This window comes from Myotis lucifugus, unplaced genomic scaffold (assembly GCF_000147115.1).
Source record: "Myotis lucifugus unplaced genomic scaffold, Myoluc2.0 scaffold_104, whole genome shotgun sequence".
In the NCBI taxonomy this organism is placed as follows: Eukaryota; Metazoa; Chordata; class Mammalia; order Chiroptera; family Vespertilionidae; genus Myotis; species Myotis lucifugus.
In genome coordinates, this window is record NW_005871152.1 from 2,568,827 (window position 1) to 2,590,348 (window position 21,522).

The 21,522-nt window shown below is 38.1% G+C and overlaps 1 protein-coding gene across 2 annotated transcripts in view; it reads left to right on the forward strand.

Moving 5' to 3' along the window:
• CEP295 (centrosomal protein 295) overlaps window positions 1-21,522 on the forward strand; it is a 46,281-nt gene that overhangs the window by 7,880 nt on the left and 16,879 nt on the right. For both annotated transcript variants that reach the window (XM_014459177.2, XM_014459178.2), the window contains exons 4-12: window positions 118-285; window positions 3,052-3,252; window positions 7,325-7,414; window positions 7,565-7,668; window positions 9,789-9,926; window positions 12,045-12,142; window positions 12,413-15,662; window positions 16,955-17,099; window positions 17,250-17,393. In XM_014459177.2, the coding sequence (XP_014314663.1) occupies window positions 118-285; window positions 3,052-3,252; window positions 7,325-7,414; window positions 7,565-7,668; window positions 9,789-9,926; window positions 12,045-12,142; window positions 12,413-15,662; window positions 16,955-17,099; window positions 17,250-17,393 (4,338 nt within the window). The remainder of the gene's footprint in view (window positions 1-117; window positions 286-3,051; window positions 3,253-7,324; window positions 7,415-7,564; window positions 7,669-9,788; window positions 9,927-12,044; window positions 12,143-12,412; window positions 15,663-16,954; window positions 17,100-17,249; window positions 17,394-21,522) is intronic.

Below are 21,522 nucleotides of genomic sequence, written 5' to 3' on the forward strand. Positions count from 1 at the left end.
TTTGAAAGAGGTCCTCATGTTTTAGACTTAGAAACTGTAATGGCCTTTAAATTTTTATGCTCAAGTTCTTTTTAGTCATTTTGGAATGGAAACATATCTCTGTATTTCTTTATTGAGAGGTGAAAGGAAACCTGATTTTGCACCTCGAACCAGAACCTTTGCCCACTGTGACTGATCAGATCCAAGATGAAGAACTGGACCTTTCAATGGAACAAGAAAATTTAGGTGAAACTGAAAAACCTCCAGTGACAGAAGCTGAAACAATATGTCCTGGTGAAGCAGATGGTAAAAACTTATTCAAAATTGAATATTACAGTGTTTCATAGAACAAAATGCTAATCATTTGCCAACAGAAAAGTGTGGTCTAATTTGAGTGCAAATAGTGCTTAATGGGAATAGGAGTGATGGAAGGAGGAAACAGCATGTACAGATTTCCATTATTAATGATCCTTTTCATATATATAGGAGAAAAGTTCTTTTATTCATATGTACATATAGTCTGAAGATTTTTAGGTTACTTGGTTTAGATGCTTGATTCTGAATTCATTTGAAAGATTAGCATTTTTTTTAGACTTTCATCAAATCACCAAAGAAATCCTACTGTGTTAATTATAGCTAGGCACTAAATGTGTAATAAATAGCAAACTCTTAGATCTCTTTTCTAAACTTCATCTCTGTCTCCACCATTCTAAACCTTATCATGGGTACTTAAAACTCAGTATCTCGCCAAAACCGGTTTGGCTCAGTGGATAGAGCGTCGGCTTGCGGACTGAAAGGTCCCAGGTTCGATTCCGGTCAAGGGCATGTACCTGGGTTGCGAGCACATCCCCAGTAGGAGATGTGCAGGAGGCAGCTGATCGATGTTTCTCTCTCATCGATGTTTCTAACTCTCTATCTCTCTCCCTTCCTCTCTGTAAAAAATTCTGTAAAAAATCAATAAAATATATTTAAAAAAAAAACACTCAGTATCTTAACAGCAAATTGATCATCTTCTCTTAACTCCAGAAACCTTGTCTTCCTGTCTTCTTCCTCTGTAGTAAACTAGAGACCCGGTGCACGAAATTCATGCACAGGTAGGGTCCTTCAGCCTGGCTTGTGATCTGGGCCAATCAGGGCCTTCCGGCTGCCAGCTAAGGCCTTCCTTTGTTCCACGCTGCCCGCTGGTGGTCAGCACACGTCATAGCAAGTGATCAAACTCCTGAGGGGACACTTTGCATATTAGCCTTTTATATATATACTAGAGGCCCAGTGCACGAAATTTGTGCACAGGTAGGGTCCCTAGGCCTGGCCAGCAATCAGGGCTGATAGGGCCTTCCAGCTGCCGACCGGGGACTTCTTTCATTCCGCGCTGCCCCCTGGTCAGCGCACGTCATACCGAGCGATCAAACTCCAGGTCTCCTGGTCGAACTCCTGAGGGGTCACTTTGCATATTAGCCTTTTATATATATAGATATAGTTTGCAGTTGTCTAAGCTAGACCAGTGGTTGCCTCTGACACCTCCCGCTCTTTTACTCTATATCTGCTGTAAGACTAAGTCCTCTTCATTTTGACCTCTTTTTACCCCTATCCCTAACTACTATGGCCTTTGTTCAAAACCACTCAGGTTTTCTCATCATTTCCACCCTACACTGGATAGGTAGCCCTTTAGGCTTCCAACTTTATGTGGGTCTCCTCTTGAACTCCTTGGGTGAGGGCTCTAGGCTTTGTCCCTGTCCCTAGGCCCACACTACTGTCCAAAATGTAAGGTCATTGTGGTTTGGAAATAACTTCAGAAGGTGGTTTTGGGCTCACTTGTCTTCCAGAATTCCCACTTAAATTTCATTTCTGGCCTCTGCAGAATCTTATTTTCTTGCCAGATCAGCAGTGCCTTTAAGAAGATACTTTACTGTTTCCTTCAGCTCTTTGAGTTGTTTTCATTGGGAATATCATTCAGATTGGTGGTTTGTCAGAGTTGCACAACTTGCCTTATCTAAAAGGACAGTCACTTTTCAGCTACTGCTGATCCATTTGGGATTGCTGGTTGGGTGTTGCCAATTCTCTTGATTTTTCAAAAGAACCTAGGAATACTATTGTTTTTAAATGGTGAGTGAAAAAAGCCAGGTAAAAATAAAATACCTAAATGTAATTCCATATTTATATAAAATTAAAGAGAAAAACAGGCAAAAATAATCTGGTCTCAAGGCAGCATAATAGTTATCTTTAGGGGTGTATTGACTCGAAGGAGCATGAAGGAGTTTTTGAAATGTTTCACATAATGATCTGGATGAATGTAAAATTCACTGTGCTGTACATGTAAGTTATGACTAAGAAAGTTTAAAGGAAAGCATAGGTCAGATAAAATTATAGTCTGCCAGTTTTCAACCTCTGTAGATTTCTTAAATTTTATTCCTTAAGTCAGAACACTATGCATTGGAAACACAGTTTTGTCCCCTTAGAGAATTGTTAGTATTGTACTGAGTTTTGGAATTGTACTATCAGCCCATATGGAAGGATGTTTTGAGGAAACAACTTAAGAATTTTTAACTACAGGGATCTCTTTATGATGATAAGTGGGAGAAATTTTCCAAGATAGTACCAGGAATACTTTGGGAGCACTTGATTTGCTTTCAAGGTATAACTGCTAATGTTTTTCTCTGTAGCTACTAAGTACAGAGCCATAATTGGTATCCTCCTCTAGCATATAGAACCTTACAACACATATTTTCAAAGTTAATCTTACAAATTAAGAGGTATGCATTCTGTCTTCATTTACAAACAGAATAAACATGTTACTGATACATTTTCAGCTTCAAATTTCTGATGGATGCTTGTTGGAAAATAGTTTAATTTTGGTGTCTTTATTAAATTTAAGTTAAAAATATTATTCCTGGTCATAAAATTGTGATTGGGTTTGAATAGCATTGTACATACTGTTAAATTATAAATAATGTGAGGAAAATGAAGTTGTGCTTTTGTTTTAACTAGTAGTTGTAGCAGTAACTAAGTATAAAGATAGAATAATTTACTGGTTATATAATAGATGCTGAATAAATGTTTTTTCTTTTCTTTTAGTTCCCTTGGCAATGAAGACCCAGCAACTCCCTTCAAAAATTCTTTTTAAAAAATTATTAAATAAGATTCGAAACCAGAAATCTCTATGGACAATTAAATCCATGTCTGAGGATGAAAGTGAAACTGAGAGTAAAGCACCAACATTTGAATCAGAAACAACTGCTATTGAAGAGGGAACACTATCCTCTAGGCAGGAACAAGGTGTGTCTGTCCAGTAGTCTCATTTTGTAGTCCATACACCCTTTCTAAGTTACTTAAAAATATGTTCATTCCTGCCCTGGCACAGTGGCTCAGTGGGTTGGAGCAATGTCCCTTATACCAAAAGGTTGTGGGTTCAATTCCCATTTGGGGCGCAATACAGGAGGCAACTGATCCATGTTTCTCTCTCACATTGATGTTTCTCTCTCCCTCTCTAAAATCAATGAAAACATATGTTCAGGTGAGGATAATATGTATATATGCTCATTCCTGAAAAATCAAAGAATAGAGGTAAAAAAATGAGGACACATTTGTAATTCCTTAACTAATAAAGAATTTAAAGATTAAAAAAATGAATAAAGGTAAAAAAAATGTTTTAGAGCCCATATTGCTGCTACTTAAAGGCAATAAATGTTAAAAAACAAAACAAAAAACTCTAGTGAATCTCCTTCCAGACCACTTTCAATGTAGTAATATTACATTTATATCCAATATAATTGATGAACCAAAATTAACCGGTTTTCTCTTGTTGAGACATTTAGGCTATTTCTAATTTTTCTTGGTATTTCATGTGCTGCAATGAGCATTCTTTTAGCAAAGTCTTTGCCTTATTTTAAATTATTTCCTTAGGAACAACTCTTGAGAGAATCAAAGGAGATGAACGTGTTATCAGCTTTTGAGTGTACTGTATTATGTGCTTATTCTTAGAATTTTGTCTTCTGTCTTTTTTAAAAATGTGATTGTATTTGTATGGAAATACTTTGCTACCAGGCTTCCAAGAGTAGTGATTCATCCATATTGGGATTTTATTCCAAGTACAACAGGAAGCCTTCTGGAAACCATTTCTTCACTTGACCTGTTGACCCCGCCCTCTCTTGGTTTTCCTATCTCACTGGCTCCTCCTCCATGGTTTCCTTTGCTGCTTATCCTGATCTCTACAACCACTAGTCATTGCCCCGAGCTTGTTTCTCAAATCTTTTCTCTTTGTATCAACACTTCCTAGTCTATCTCTAATGTCATGACTTTGTATTACCATCTATGTACTGATGATTTCCAAGGGTGTCTTTTTAGGCTTGGTCTCTCCTTTGAACTCCACTCATTTAAATGTCTACTTGACATCTTCCCTTGTCAAACTTTTCCAAAACTGAACTCTTTTTTTTTTTTTTTTTTTTTTTTTTTTTTTTTTTAAATATATTTTATTGATTTTTTACAGAGAGGAAGGGGGAGAGAGAGAGAGTTAGAAACATCGATGAGAGAGAAACATCGATCAGCTGCCTCCTGCACATCTCCCACCGGGGATGTGCCCGCAACCCAGGTACATGCCCTTGACCGGAATCGAACCCGGGACCCCTCAGTCCGCAGGCCGACGCTCTATCCACTGAGCCAAACCGGTTTCGGCGAAAACTGAACTCTTGATATCCCCTTCCACCCAGCACCTGCTTTTCTTACAGTCCTCTATATTTCAATAAGTGGTAGTAAAATTCTTTTGCTTGAGCCCAAAAGCTCGTTATTCTGGTTTCTTTCTTTTACATCCTACATCTGAATCATCAGCAAATCCTAGTGCTCCTACCCTCAAAATATATCCGAAGTCCAGCCATTACTCACCACCTACCATTCTAGTTTAAGCCACATTCATTCTCTAGTGTAGCTTCCTGTAGTAAACCCTTAAAAGGTCCTTTATTTTCTGTTTTCTACCTCCCTGCTATAGTCTCTTCCCAGACTCATCCTGTTAAAATCACCTCATTCTTCTGGGGGAAGCTCTCCAACAACTGCCAGTTTCACTCAGTAAAAACCAAAGTGCTTACAGTAGCATCAAAGCTTTATGTGATCTGCACATACACCCCTACCCTGTCATTTCTTTCATCCTCACTCTCTGACTTCTTTCTCTGCACCTCCCCAACCATAGGCACTGGCTTCCTTGGTATTCTTAACACAGCAGACATGGCTCACATAGTATTTGCAGTTGGTCTTTCTGGCTGGAGTGCTCTTGGGTATTTTAATGATTCACTCTCACTTCAGATATTGGCTCAAAAATGCTTTCTCAGTAAGGCTTTCTCTTACCACTCTACACAAAAAGGCAAGGTTCAGCCCCTCGCCCCACCCACATTCCCTTTACTCCCTATCCCTTTAACCTGCTTTTTCTCTGTGTCTCTCATCAACATCTAATGAACCATAAATTTACTCTTTTGCTTATTTGCGCCTTATCTTGACACTTTTCCTGAGCAATCTCCAATCCCACAATGTCATCTCCATGAGGATAAGAACTTGAGTTTGTTCATTGCTAAATCCCAGAGCATAGACTAGTGCCTTGTACATAAAAGATGCTCAGTTAATATTTGTTCAGTTAAATGAATAGCTTAAAGCAAGAGAGGTAAGTTCGGAAGTCAGACATACATATGATGATTAAAGAATTAGAGAATTCAGTGAAAAGAGGGCTTCTAAGACCCTCTGAGGGACTCCAGCATTTAGAAGATGGCTAGAGAACAGCAAAGGCAGTACAAAGGAGTGGCCAACAAAGTTGCAATAAAAGGGGCCTCTTTCATCTCAATTTTGAAAAGGGCCTCTTATAAGTAGCCTTTCTCTAGCCTCGTCTTGCTTCACTTTCCCCCTTGTTTAACTACACCCATTTGATCCTCATTCAGTTCCCTGAATGTGCCAAGTTGTTTTTATCCTCACAGGGTGTTAATACCTGCTTACCTGGCTGATTCCTCCTTAACTTTCAAGTGTCTGCTTAAGTGTCATTTCCTAAGAGAAATCTCATCTGTAATACTCTTGCAGAACCCTTTGTTTTTCTTATATAGTACTTATCATAGGTTCTAATTTCATCTTTTTTTTAGGATACTTATATCTTTCTTTTTTTTAAGGCCATTTCTTATTTACCACAGTGTCCCTAACATGCAACACTTAAGTAGGTACTGAATGAATAAGTGCATGAATGAGTGAATATTTAATGCAGAGTTTCTGGCTACCCTGATATGATTGCCTTAACTTTCTTCTCTGCTCTGGTTTCATAAATAATAAAAATCATAACATCTAAATATCTCAAAGATACTTTTAAATTTCTTTATCTTCTGCTTAAACTTTGGTGTCCTGCTTATTTTATGCTTTTCCATTGTGTTTGAAGCTGTCAGCATGCCTTCTTAATGGTTCTTCATTTTTTCCTTTTTGTTTACAATTTCAGTCTTCCATCTGTCTCCTTATATTAGGCTCAAGGTTTTTTGTTGTTGTTGACTTTAAATACATTTTTATTGATTTCAGAGAGGAAGGGAGAGGGAGAGAGAAAGAGAGAAACATCAATGATGAGAGAGAATTATTGGTTGGCTGTTTCCTGCATGCCCATCACTGGGGATCAAGCCTGCAACCCGGGCATGTGCCCTGACCTGGAATTGAACCATGACTTCCTAGTTCAGTGATGGCGAACCTATGACACGCGTGTCAGAGGTGACACGCGAACTCATTTTTTTGGTTGATTTTTCTTTGTTAAATGGCATTTAAATATATAAAATAAATATCAAAAATATAAGTCTTTGTTTTACTATGGTTGCAAATATCAAAAAATTTCTATATGTGACACGGCGCCAGAGTTAAGTTAGGGTTTTTCAAAATGCTGACACACCGAGCTCAAAAGGTTCGCCATCTCTGCCCTAGTTCATGGGTTGACACTTAACCTCTGAGCCATGCTGGCCGGGCTTTTGTTGTTTTTATATTTTTATTGATTTCAGAGAGGAAGGGGGTGGGAGAGAGAGAAACATCAATGATGAGAGAATCCCTGATCAGCTGCCTCCTGAACACCCCACACTGGGGATTGAGCCCAAAAACCAGGCCTATGCCCTGACCAGAAATCGAACCAGGGCCTCCTGGTTTATAGGTCGATGTTCAACCACTGAGCCACGCTGGCTGGGCTAGGCCCAAGTTTAATATATAAAATATGTGGTCATCTGGAAGGTGACTGGATCTTAAATAAGACATTCAGGTGGACCAAGATGAATTGTTAATCTGAGTGCAGAGTTTTGTTACTTTGTTTAGATTTAAGATTAACAGTGATAATATGTTCATAATAATGTATTTATTATAGTTGAAAGTGATATGCTAACAGTTGACTCTGGACCACTCACTAGTGAAGATCAACCAATTTCATGTGATGCAGACTCTAAAAAGGAACAAGGTATTTTTTTTAATTTCCATCCTTTTTAAATTTACATCCTCAAATTAAACTTGCTTGATCTTCAAATCTTTTTCCTAATAAAACTTCATGAAATGAATGAATAAAATTCTAAATTATTAAAACTAATTTTTGTTTTGGGAATCCTCTTAGAAATAAATGAGACCCAAACAATCACAGCTGTAGCTCAGAATTCAGTTCTACTCCATCCTCAAGAGGAAGCAACCAGAATTAGAATGGCAGCAAGACAGAAACAGGTAATTTGAAATTTTTGTTTTTAAAGGTTTTATTCTTCCCCTTGGTACTATAATTTTGTTTGACCAGTGAAATTTGTCTTAATATCTGGCTACATTTGATACCATTTATTCTACCTTGACTTACACATTCAGCTGATAGAAGGCACTTCATCTTCACATGTACTATTCATTTTACCCTTATGACTTCTGCTTAGCATTTTATACTTTTGTACATATCTTTCCTATAAAATGTATTTGTTTTTTAAAGTCGGAGACTTTTTAAAAATGTATTTTATTCTACAGAATTTCTGGTACAGTGCTTTATGCATAATAAGTGTTCAATAAATATTTGTGGAATAAATGGATCCCTGTCGTACTATTGGATCAAGCCCATTTGCCTGGGCTTTGTAATTTTAAAGATTTTTTGAAAAATAGTATTTCAGAAGAAAAATTTAAATTCAACCTTCTTATCTATAATTTTGGTTCCATATACTTTAGTAAAAGATCTTATTTATTTATTTATTTATTTAAGGTTTTTTTTGGTTTGTTTCTTTGTTTTAATTTTTCAATTACATATGACATTCAATATTCAGTCTCAACACAGCTTTTCCTTTATTTATTTATTTATTTTAATCCTCAGCCGAGGATATTTTTCCATTGATTTTTAAAGAGTGGAAGGGAGAGGGAGACAGAAACATCAATGTGAGAGAGACACATAGATTGGTTGCCTCTTGTACACACCCTAACCAGGGTCAGCGAACCTACAACCGAGGTATGTGCCCTTGACTGGAATCGAACCCAGGGCCCTTTAGTCCCTGGGCCGATACTCTATCCATTGAGCCAAACTGGCTAGGGCAAAATATTTATTTTTAATATAAATTACCTTGAAAGAAGCTGGTTGTTACTAAGTCAATCAGTTTATATAGTTTTTATAAAAATACAGCTATACAGTTAAATTCTGAGCCAGTATTTCTTCTCAGATACTTGTTTTTTTAATCAATATTCTAAAGCATTATTGTCCAATAGAACTTTCTGTGGTAATGGAAATGTTCTATATCTGTGTCCATGTAGCTGCTAGCTACATGGGCTATTAAATACTTGAAATATTACTAGTGTAATGAGAAACTGAATTTTAATTTTTACTTAGTTTGAATTCACTTACCTAGTCACATGTAGCTAGTGACTTTTATATTGATAATGCTGTTCTAGAGGTACTACAGAACTGTAAACAGCTAAATTCAGTGGTTCCTACCCTGAGGGAAAGTAAGGAAATGAAGATAGGAACTTGGTATAGCCTCATTAATTTTTAACTGTTGCCTGACTAAAAATAGGTAGTTTCAGATTGAGGCAATTTTTGTTTTGAAAACAAGATCATCTTTTATTATCTCTAATAAAAGTGTTCCTCTTAATAAAACTTCACATTCATTTTTTTTACTTAATCAGTAAATATTTACTATGTATTACATATGTATCAGGGACTTGACTAGATGCTGGATTTAGCAGGCAACCAGGTTAGCCCAGTCCCTGTCCTCATGAAACTTGGTCACTCTGACATCCATTCTTTTCCTTGGATCTGTGTGTATATTGGTGTAACATTAGGGTCCAGGTGCCATCCATGTGCCATTGGCCAACTCTGTTTCCTGCCTGACAGTGTTTATCATTGTATTGCTATTTGGGTTCTAAATAACTGCATTCTTCTATGGGTATGCCTTAGAAATCAAAGTGTTTGGGGAGGCCTTGACATTTAATTTCTTTGTCATTTCTTACTTAGTATGTTGTGAAATTAACGATGTGGACACAGAATTTGGCCTTCTCTGGAGGTGGGGCTTCAGTGATGATCATGGCTTCCCTGTGCTTCCAGGAAATAGAAATCATTAATGTGTTGTTGTTTTCTTTCTGCCTCTTTTTAAATTTTTTCCCTTTTTCTCTTTTCCTCCTTTTGCCATCGTTCACTCCCTTCCCCCTTGCCCCCGACAGCAGCACAATAACAGATAATCTTCTGGGATAATTGGTACTGTTGGTGATCATGACTGTTTCTTTTCAATGCAATTCATACTATAAACTTTTCTTTTGTGTGAGTTTGTTGTTAATAGATCCATAGTTTTGTGTTTTTCCTTGTGTGTTGTTTTTTTTTTACCTAGATAATGGAAATAGAAGAGCAGAAGCAAAAGCAATTGGAATTACTTGAACAAATTGAACAACAGAAGTTAAGATTAGAATCTGATTGCTTCAGGGCTCAGCTGGAAGAAGGAAAAAGAAAACAACCTCACCAGACTGAGGTAGGATGCGGGGAAATCTCATCCCTACATAGACCACTGGGGGATAAGGAAATATAATAAAACCTCAATATAATGGACTAATTCGGGTGAGGGGGTTTCTGCTAAAGCCGAAAGTCTGTTATATAATAAAGTAGGTTTTCCCAATGCATATGTTAAAAAATTAACAAATTAATTACTTTACCTGTTTTTACTGATTAGACACGTTTCTGTAAATTATGTATGAAAAATTTAATTTCACAGAAAAGTTTTCTATATGTATTACTGTAATTTTAAATTTATACTGGAAAGGTCTAGTAAATACATGCATTCACCAGTCACCTCGAGTAAACAAGTGTACACGGCTGGGGTGTGGCTAGCACACGTGGGAACATTGGCGGCCGCCTGCATTTAAACTGCTACAGATAGTCACCCCACGAGACAACAGAACCAGTTACAGCAAGCATGTCAAGCTCAAAGGCTAACATGGGTCAAATAAACAAAGTTTAAGGTTATGTGGGCCGCAAAAAAGCAATAGCTTCAATTTTCATAGAAACATAGGTTTATTTCAATAAAGACATGCTGAATACAAAGGGCTGAAATAAATGAGTAATCATTAACATAAAATAATAGAACATTTTAATAAAAATTTAATATTTTTTCTTGAACATTAACTTAGCAGACACTGACTGCTAAATTAATAAGCGTAACACAAATAAACCTATTTTTCTTGTTCTCTGAAAGCAAAGTATTCCCTGTTGCACTCACCAAACAAGCCAGTCCAAGACGACGTGGCCATCGGCTGCTAAAATATTCACTGCTAGTATTAGTGGAGAAAAATGGTGCGCCTGCGCATAAGGAGCGTAGGGAAAATGGAATGCAACACGATTATAGCAATCAGTCATTAGCGAACATTGTAGTTCATTAATAATTATATATAACAGGATATTGTAAAAGTTAAGTTACGAAATTTTTATTAAAACGTTTCTCACATATCGTTAATATTGGCTGGGCTGAAAAAATATTCGTTTTGGGCCGCAAGTTTGACATGCTAGAGTTACAGCAAGAGAGATGATATGGTCATGTGCCAATCATTTGCTGAACATTGTTTATGAGCAGTGACTTCTGGATTTAAATATGTAGACTATAGCTAGAATTATATAATATTTATTTATGCCAGCAAAATTACTAGTGTCTTTTTCAACATATTGCATATTTGCAAAAATTTTTGTTAAAAATAACAATGGATTAATAACAAAGTAAACTTTAAGCAAATCTTGATTTAAAGCATTTAAAAATTAACAAGGTTTTAATTTTCACATATGACATACAGACTGGAAATTTTGTCCATAAAATCCAAAGTCTGTTCAATCAAGGTCTGCAAAATGGAGGGCATACAGTATAAGAAATCTTAGCATTCAGAAAAGTAAAATGCATTTCTCATTCTTTTTTTTTTTGCATTTCTCATTCTTATTTGATAATTTTTTTTCTTTTAATCATGTACATATATATATAAAGTTGTATATATAAGCTCATATATATGTTTATACAAACCTAAGCGCTTTCATCTTTCAGCTTCTAGAGCAGTGGTTCTCAACCTTCCTAATGCCGCAACCCTTTAATACAGTTCCTCATGTTGTGGTGACGCCCAACCATAAAATTATTTTCGTTGCTACTTCATAACTGTAATTTTGCTACTGTTATGAATCGTAATGTAAATATCTGATATGCAGGATGTATTTTCATTGTTACAAATTGAACATAATTAAAGCATAGTGATTAATCACAAAAACAGTATGTAATTATGTATGTGTTTTCCGATGGTCTTAGGCGACCCCTGTGAAAGGGTTGTTCGACCCCCAAAGGGGTTGCGACCCACAGGTTGAGAACCACTGTTCTAGATGGTGTCAGTATATGTGACCATAATTTGTAGGTAATGGGTATGATGAACTCATGGACTTGGTTGGCACTAAAAGAAAATGGTAAATGACTTTGTTTCTTAATAGTGGAAGTGCCAATCTTTTATTTTAAAAAGTAATAATAAAGCTATATGAAATTAATTATAGAACTTAAGTTCATATTAAATACTTTAGTACTTGTTTCTGGGTTTGCCTTTTAATTAGTAGCTTTGTCTTTTATTAGGTTGGCACTTCTCAAGCATCGTGCACCATAAGTACTGATGAAGATAGTCATAGGCAGATGATTCGCAACTATCAACGTCAGCTTTTACAGCAAAAGAGGTATTAGCTAGGGTACAATTCATGTGTTATAGGGTGTGGCTACATCTTCCAGGTTTATTATTTATATGAAGATCTAATCGGGATTCCCTTAAAATTATAGCATATAGATTTCTCTACGGGCAGTGTGAACATAGTTCCTTTTCCACCATGATTCTGGCCCATCCTCGATTGCTATTGAATTTAATGTATACACACTTGAGAATATGGAGTATTTTTTAATCAAAAAATAATAATATTTATTTGTTTTGTTTTTGTGTTCATTTTTGGTAGGCTTCATAGACAGTCTGTTGAAACAGCCAGGAAACAATTACTCCAATATCAGACTATGTTAAAAGGAAAGTATCCATCCATTCCAGCTGCATCATCAATATCTGATTCTGTTGTATCAGCCCCACTACGGAAATATGAAAGACCCACTATTATATCAGAACTTTGGGATCAAGGTCAGAGACCCAAATTGAGCCCTAATAGATATCAGCCTATACAACCCTCACAGATCCCCCAATTAGAACAAGATTATTTTCAGGTTCCAAGGCAAAACCGCTTTCCACAAAGACAGGTAGGGACAACAGAAACAAATGTTTTAGCAAAGAAATGTTTGGGATCACAAGAACAGCCAAAGCAATTTTCACAGACTGAAACACAGCAGAGAGACTATAAATCAGTTCCTAAAGATTCTCATATACTTTCAAGGACTTTAGCACATGATAGGCCACTAATATTGCAGCATGCTAATGAAGTAGTTGGAACTTTAGAGTCCCAGCAGATGTTCTCAGAGAACAATGAAAATACAGCTTCTAAGCCAAGGGAACCTTCTTCATTCCTACCACTGTTAGCTGAGCATTCTTTTATATCTCTGCCTACTAAAGTTGAATCTGGAAAAATCCAGGAACCCTTTTCAGCTATGAGCAAAGGTACAGTTCCTGTAAGCCACTCTGTAATCAGCCAAATGCAAGATGAGTCTTTGCCATCCTCAGAGAACATCACAGCCCAGAAAGGTCATTTGAAGCTTCTCCAAGAGCAGTTAGACCTACAGAAGGAAGTTCTTCGGTCCAGACAGGAAGCCCAGGAACAATTGCTTTTGGGCAAACAAAAAGACTTGGAAGGGCAAACCGGCACCTCTATATTCCTTCCATTGGTACCTATGGATTCGTTTGCTTCACTGCCTTCTGCCAAAGCTGAATCAGGGAGAATCCAGGAACCTTCTCTATCCAAGATTGACACTGCAGTTTCCTCAGGCCATCCTGGGGTTCCACAACTTCAGGATAGGCTTTTGGGTTTTTCACAGTCTATCTTATCACAGCAAGAAAATTTAAAATTTCTTCACGAACAGTTAAATATTCAGAGAGACAACACTCAGGCCAGGCGGGAAGCCCAGGAAGTATTACATGTACATAAACAGGGTGAGCTGGGTGGAAGAGTCTGGTCTGAACAGACTGAGCCACCTTCTCTCCCCTCTCAGGTAGCTCAGCATCCATTTCCTCCATTCGTTTCTGCTGGTACTCAGTCTGGAAAAATCTGGGAGCAGTGTTCATCTAAAAATGAGGAGAGACTTCTTTCAAACCAATCTGAAATCCCCAAATCTCAGGATGGCTCTTTGAGTTTCCTGCAACAGTTCCTACCTTTGCACAATAGTTTGAAGTTGCTCCAAGAACAACTGACTGCACAGAGGGAAGCTCTTCAGGCGAGGCATGAAGCCCAGGTGGAATTACTTTCACATAGACAAAGGGATTTAAGAGACAGTAAGTCTGGACAGATGAGTTTTTCATTCCCACCAATGGGTGCTCAACATTCAGTTGCGATGCAAGCTTCTGCTAAAACAGAGCCCAGAAGAATTGAGGATCCTTATTTGTCTGAGAAGGAAAGTACTGTTCCCACAAGTCGCTTGGTAATCCCAACATTTCAGGATGAGTCTTTCAGTTCTCCACAGCATAGCCTGCCACAGCAAGAAAATTTGACAGCACTCCAAAGTGAATTTGAAAAAGGAATTTCTTCTGAGCAGACTGACACCTCTTTATTCCTATCCCAAGTAGCTGAATCTGAAAGATGCCGGGAATTTTCGTCAAGTGACAGTGCAGGTCCCTTAAGCCATTCTAAGATCCCAAGGTTTCAGGAAAGATTTCTGAGATTTTCACAGGGTCATTTGGAGGAACACCAAGAATGGCTAGACACAGAGGAGGCCCTTCGCGTTAGCCAAAAAAACCAAGGAAATACATCTTCTGAACAAACTGGTTCCACCTCATTTGTACCACAGTTAGGACACCTTTCATTTGCTTCAGTACCTTCTGAATATGGTAAAACCCAGGAACCTCTTTCAACAGAGAGGGATGGTAAAATTCCTTCAAGCCATTTTCAGATCCCAGAATTGCAAGATAGGCTTTCGAAGCTATCACAACTTATCCATCCTCAACAAGATAATTTGAAGGCGCTTCAAGAACGGTTAGCAGCACAAAGGGAAGCCATCGTTCAGTCTAGACAGAAAGCCCAGGAAGAACATGAACAGAGTCAGTGGAGGGAAGGAATATCTCTTGAGCAGGATGGCACCTCTTCCTTCTTACCCCTAAGGGTACAGTATTCATTTGCTTCGTTACCTCTAACTGAATCTGATAGAAGCCAAGAACCTTGCCCAACTGAGAGTGATAATACAGCCTCCTCAAGTCATTCTGAGATACCGAGATTGCCTGCTAGTCTTTTGGGTGTATCGCAGTCTGTTTTACCTCAGCTTATATTGCCCAGACAAAATAAATTTGAGGAAAAGTTATCTTCTGAGCATTTTATTCAACCTCACCATCATGATTTGATGGTACTTCAGCAGCAATTAGATCTACAAAGGGAAGCCATTCGATTTAGGCAGGAAGCCCAAGAAGAATTGCTTTCGCAAAGACTAAGTAAATTGGAGAAAAGGGTATCATCTGAGCAGGTTAGCTCCTCTTTAACCTTATCCCAGGTAGCACTGCCTGTTGACTCTGAAAGAATCCAGACTTCTTTTCCAACCAGATCACAGGATAGGCTTTTAAGTTTCTCACAACCTAGTCTGCCTCAGCAAGTTGATTTGACAGCACACTTGGACTTGCAAAAGGAAATGGTGCACTCTGATGAGAAGGCCCAGGAGGAACTACTTTTAAGCAGAAGAAGTAAGTTGATTGAAAGTGAATCTTCTGAGAACACTATTCCTTCTTTATTTCTTCCTAAGGAAAGAGAACATTCATTTATTTCACTACCTTTTGCTGAAGTTAAATATAAAGACATTTGTGAATCACATTCATCCAGGAATGAACATAAAGTTTCTTCGAGCGATTCTGTGATCCCAAAATTTCAAGGTGGACTTTTAAGTTTTTCACAGTCTAACTTAGCTCAGCAACATAACTTGGGACTTCAGAAGCAGTTGGAGCTACAAAGAGAAGTTTTGAATTATAGCCAAAAAGCCCAAGAAGAACTGCTAGTACAGAGACAAGCCACATTGCAGCAGCAGATACAGAAACACCAAGAGACCTTGAAGGATTTCCTTAAAGACAGTCAGGTATGTATTAAACTTGAGTACTTAAGAATTAAACAGTGGCGTTAACCCAACTCAGATAAGCTAAATGTTTTCATCTTAGGCCTGAATAAGATCTTAGTTATTAAGAATAAGCAGTTTGACCTTGAGTGCTTTAATTTTCTACCTTAATATGGAAATTAAAACATAAACACTACTTCGAATGGTGTTTATGAGGTTAACAGTTAAGTGAAACCCATCTAATTTCAGCCAGTAGTTTGATACAACCAAATGCAAACACTTAAAAAAAATTTTTTTTTTTACTTATTTCAGAGAGGAAGGAAGAGGGGGAGAGAGATAGAAACATCAGTGATGAGAGAGAATCATTCATTTGGCTGCCTCCTGCACACCCCCTATTGGGGATCAAGCCCCTAACCCAGGCATGTGCCCTTGACTGGAATCAAACCCAGGACCCTTCAGTCTGCAGGCCGATGCTCTATCCACTGAGACAAATCAGCTAGAGCAAATGCAAACACTTTTAAAGGTGTAGATTGTCATTTGAAGTTTTGTTATAAAGGGTTTTGAACTTTTTGTTATAAAGGATTTTGAACTTACCGTAAGAAGATTAAATTATGAAATAACCAATTAGAATTTCTCTTCTACAAATAGCAGACCTTGTGCTTTCTGTTAGCATGTTGTTGACATTTGTATGTGAATTAAAATCGGTCCCCTCTTTATTAATGCCTGTTGCAAAATTGGCATGGTTTTAGGATGATGGACAGCTGGACCTGCTTCTTGTCACAGAATTATAGAGAAGACTCTGGCATGGTCACTCAAACATTCATAGTTTCTCTATATGGGAGATAAGAGTATATTCTCCTAAATGTGAATGTGTCCATTTTACTTTAAAAGGCTATTTCCTAAATTTATGATTTAGCCTAAGTAAACTTCTGTAAATCTTCGATGTTCAAAAGAAGCTTGAGTTGAGTTTATGAGAATTTGAGTTCTAGGGATTTACTAGTCATTTAAAGGAAAAGTAATGGGAAAACAAACCCGAGTGGGATACTCAAGAAAATAGTCTCTTATGAAATGTACAATGGAGGCTGTTTTACGTTGAAGGCTGTGAGTGGTTATTCTTCCCAGTGGAAATATATCACCCTTTCAGTAGTAGAGACCTTGCTTATTTTTTATCTATGGAAAAAAATTGTAATAGTGTGATTGATGGAACTGTCTATTTGGTTGAGGTTCTAATTTAAGAGGGAGTTATAATTCTAATGAATGCTTCCCATGATCCCTTCTCCTGTGTCATCCCCACCATCATCTGTCCACTGTTTCAGACAAGTAAGCCCACTCTTGAAAATAACTTACACCAGATGCTCAGAGAGAGGCTTCCTCATTTCCAAGACCAAGCAAGAGGTGATCATGAAAAGATAAGTTCTGTAGACAGGAGCAACTCTGATGATAATCAGCTGCTTTCAGAAGGTAAGTAACCAAGCAGAGTAGTAAGGTAATTGGGTTTTATTGTAATTATTCCACTGATTATTCTTTGCTTTCACTTCCTGTAACTTGCTGATTAAAGAGAACTTTGTAGTATGTTAACAGATTCTCATAAATTTATCATTGACTTAATAGGTGAGCATCTGAACAAAGAACTGGGTAGGAGAGCCTCAAAGCCACCTGTAGCAAAAGTTAAATGTGGATTGGACTTGAACCAACATGAACTCAGTGCGATACAAGAGGTAGAATCACCGGCAAGTGGCAGACCTTCAATACTAGGTAAACAGATGGCTTGATAAAATATGGTTTTGTAATAGTTTGACAGTTTTTTCAGGATGCTAATTTTTTGTTGAAGAAGCCTGGCTGTGAGAACTTCTGGAAAGAAAAGAATGATTTCTATAAATAGTATATAAAATTTGGTCTTAAATGTGGCATTAGGTCCCTCGCCAGTTTGGCTCAGTGGATAGAGCGTCAGCTTGTGGACCAAAAGGTCCTGGGTTCAATTCCGGTCAAGGGCACATACCTCGGTTGCAGGCTCCTCCTCGGCTGAGGCCCTGATCAGGGCGTGTGCATGTGTTTCTCTCACATCGGTATTTCTTCCACTTTCTCTAAAAATCAATGGGGGGAAAAAAGTGTGGCATTAGGTAACTGATTTTCTTCTTGTACTAGTATATGGGGGGAAGCCAGTTTACTATAGACAAAATGTCTTTGCTATCCCATATTCTGACACTTGCTTCCCTCTGCTTTCTTTCAAGTCTGCCTTCTAAACCTGTTTCTTTAGGCTATAACTCAGTTTTTTCTCTTTTCCCTTGTTGCTTTTCTACTTCAGTACCTTTATTGTACCTATACTTTTATAGGATAGGTATGCTTAAAATTCTGGCTTTAAGAAGAGTTAGGTATATTACTACACTGTACTTCTTCCTAGATCCCATTATCTAAAAAATTCCTCTTGGAGATAATTAGTAAATACCCCTATTTTAATTTTATGATTATTTTTAGATTTCAGATTCACCAGATAGTTTTCTTGATCAAATTTATCAAAGTAAATCCTTTTTTAAGGGAGAAATTAGTTTTGTCAATAGAAAGGTACATGGTAATATTTCTATTAGTATTAGTTATTTTGGTCTTCAGCCATAAAATATTATATTTTTGTTTCTGGCTAAAAGAATTAAAGGAAATAGAAATTGAGAGCAATTTTTTTTTTTAATAATCCTCACCTGAGGGTATTTTTTTCACTGATTTTCAGAGAGAGTGGAACAGATCTGGGAGAGAGAGAGAAACAACAATGTGAGAGGGACACATTGATTAGTTGCCTCCTGCTCGAGTCCCAACTTGGGCTGGGGATCAAACCTGCAACCTAGGTACATTAGGTACATGCCCTTGACTGGAATTGAACCCGTGACCCTTTGGTGTGCAGGCCAGTGCTCTAATCACTGAGCATGATAGTCAGGGCGAGAGTAATTCTTAAGAATCAATCCCTTTTCTGCTTTCTTTTTATATCTTATGCAACTTATAACATAGAGTCAGGGTTTTATTTATTTACTAGTGACCCAGTGCACGGATCCATGCACATTGAAAGGCAATTAATTAGAAGGTGGCCGGGCAGGACTGGACAAAAAGAGCCCAACATGCCCTGGAACCAACCTACCATGGTCCCTCCCTGGTGTCTGCAGAGTGAGCGGGGTCCCTCAGGCAGGTGGGATCCCTCGGCCTATCCTGTGGGGATTGGCCGACATCGGTTCTTCAACATCCCTTGAGGGGTCCCGGAGTGCGAGAGGGCACTCTGCAAAGTTGCTGTTGTACAGGATGTGGAACGCAAACACAAGTGTGCAGTAAACCAGATTCAGGGCCAACAGTGCCCCAGCAACAATATAACCCATGGCTGAAGGTGGAATTGCGTGGCAATCGGGCTCCCTCCTCTCTGGTTTCGGGGTGCATTTTCCAAGAACCACCACTGCCAACTCACTGCAGTCAGGCAGCTCCTGCGTTGAGCGGATGCCCCTGGTGGTTAGTGCATGTCATAGTGACCAGTTGGACAGGCAGAGGGACACTTAGCATATTAGCCTTTTATATAGAGAGAGATTTTTAAAAAATATTTTTATTCAGAGAAGAAGAGAGAGGGGGAGAGAGATAGGAACATCAATGGTGAGAAAATCATTCGGCTGCCTCCTGCACATCCCCCACTGGGCATTGAGCCTGCAAACTGGGCATGTACCAGTGATTGATCCATGACCTCCTGGGGGCCATACTAGAAAAATGATTTGATTTATTCTAGGCTTTGGAAGTTTTTCTTCTATTTTGCACTGTTTGCCAAACCACAGCTTCAGGAATTGATTGATACTCTTCCTAATTCACAATGAGCACTGGGAAATTTTTACCATTGATCCCTATAATTTAATGAGTCATGTTTTAGGTTTCATAATGCCTTCATGTCTAAAAGGGAAAGTTTTATACTGTTCCCTCAACCTCCACCTCCTGTCCTTCAGCCTTCTTTCTTCAGTGAAGAGTACTCAGGTACAAGTTTTGACATTCTTATCTACCTCTCTGATACCCAATAAGTCACCAGTTCTTCTCAGTTCTGCTTGGTGAGCTCTGGCATCTGTCTACTTCTTTCCATTCCCACCACCACTCATTTAATTTAGGCCATCATTTCTTTATTTCTTTATTGGATGGCTGCTATATCTCCTAATCTCTCTAGTTCCAGTCTAGCTTTAATTCGTTTTCCCATGATATATTCAGAGTAATCTCCCTTTATTTCTCCCTGTTTAAAACTCTTCAGTGGTTTTCCTTTGATTCAAGGAATAAGTTCCAGTTAACTCTAAGTCCCTAGCCTCACCTACCAGCCCCCTCATCATCTTGTTCCTTCAGGGTTGGCTTATACCACTTGTCCAATAAACTTTTCCTGAACTGTCAAGTATCTCTCGTGCTCTTTAGGAGCTTTCATTATAGCCTTTATCACACCACGTTAGGTAATACTTTTACTCAAAATATTACAAAGAGTTTAAAAAGGTAAATAGTACTCAAAAAGGTACATGAAAACAGCATTTCTTCCTGCCCTACATACCCTTGCCCCTAATCTATTCACCAGAGGCAGTCACTTTACAAGTCTTTTAAGTGTTTCTTGCATTTACCTCTATAGTTGGCAGGGGATTTTAGAAAAATTTAAGCTAAATTAACACATGATGTATATTTTTCACTGCTGAGACTATTAGTATACTATGATTATATTTCCTATTTGTAAAACTTTTCCTATAGTAAATTGTCTCCTTTTTTTTCATTTGCTTAAAGCTTCTGTTGACTGTCTTCCCACACTAATATTTTATTAAATACCTCTGATATAATTTGAGGTCACATCTATTTCTGTTTGTGGAACACCGTTTAGTTGAAAGTTGGGGGGCTGCCATTTTGAAACAGCAAAGGTCACCCCTTCCTTTAAATTAGCCAATTGCGAAAGACTGTGAGCCTAAGCTCCAATCAGGAGTAAGGGAACAGATCACATGCATCAGGAATAAAAAGCCAAGTGAACTGCCCGCTCAGTGTGTGTGTGTTCCCAGACCACGTGCATGTGCACCTTCCTGCAGGAGTAAAGATAGTTGCCTTGCTGAAAAAAAAAGAAAGTTGCATGACCTATATCATGCTTTTGTTTTTTTAATCCTCACCTGAGGATATTTTTTCCACTGATTTTTAGAGTGGAAGGGACAGAGGAAGGGGGAGAGAGACAGAGAGACAGACATCAATGTGAGAGACAGACATCAATTGGTTGTCTCCCATATGCGCTCCGACCCAGGCTGGGGATTGAAAACCTGCAACCAAGGTAGGTGCCCTTGACTGGGAATCGAACAAGAGACCCTTCAGTGTATGGACTGATGCTGTAACCACTGAGCAAACCAGCCAGGGCTATATCATGCCTTTTTTTTTTTTTTTTTTATTTCATTGACTTTTTACAGAGAGGAAGGGAGAGGGATAGAGAGTTAGAAACATCGATGAGAGAGAAACATCCATCAGCTGCCTCCTGCACACTCCCCACTGGGGATATGCCCGCAACCATGATACGTGCCCTTGACCCTTCAGTCCTCGGGCCGATGCTCTATCCACTGAGCCAAACCAGTTAGGGCTATCATGCATTTTTAATAAGAGGGATGAAAATTGGTTCTTGGGGAGGTAAAAAAGTCTTACTCCTTTTTTTTTTAAGTCTTACTCCTTTTATATAGCAAAGCACAGATGTAAATAGAAAGACATACAATATATCTATAGTTATTAAATTTCATGGAGTTGGGAGGTAATTTTTTTTTGTTTGTTTGTTTGTTTGTTTGTTAATCCTCACCTGAGGATATTTTTCCACTGATTTTTAGTCAGGGGCAGAGACAGAGAGAAACATTGATGTGAGAGAGACACATTGATTTGGTTG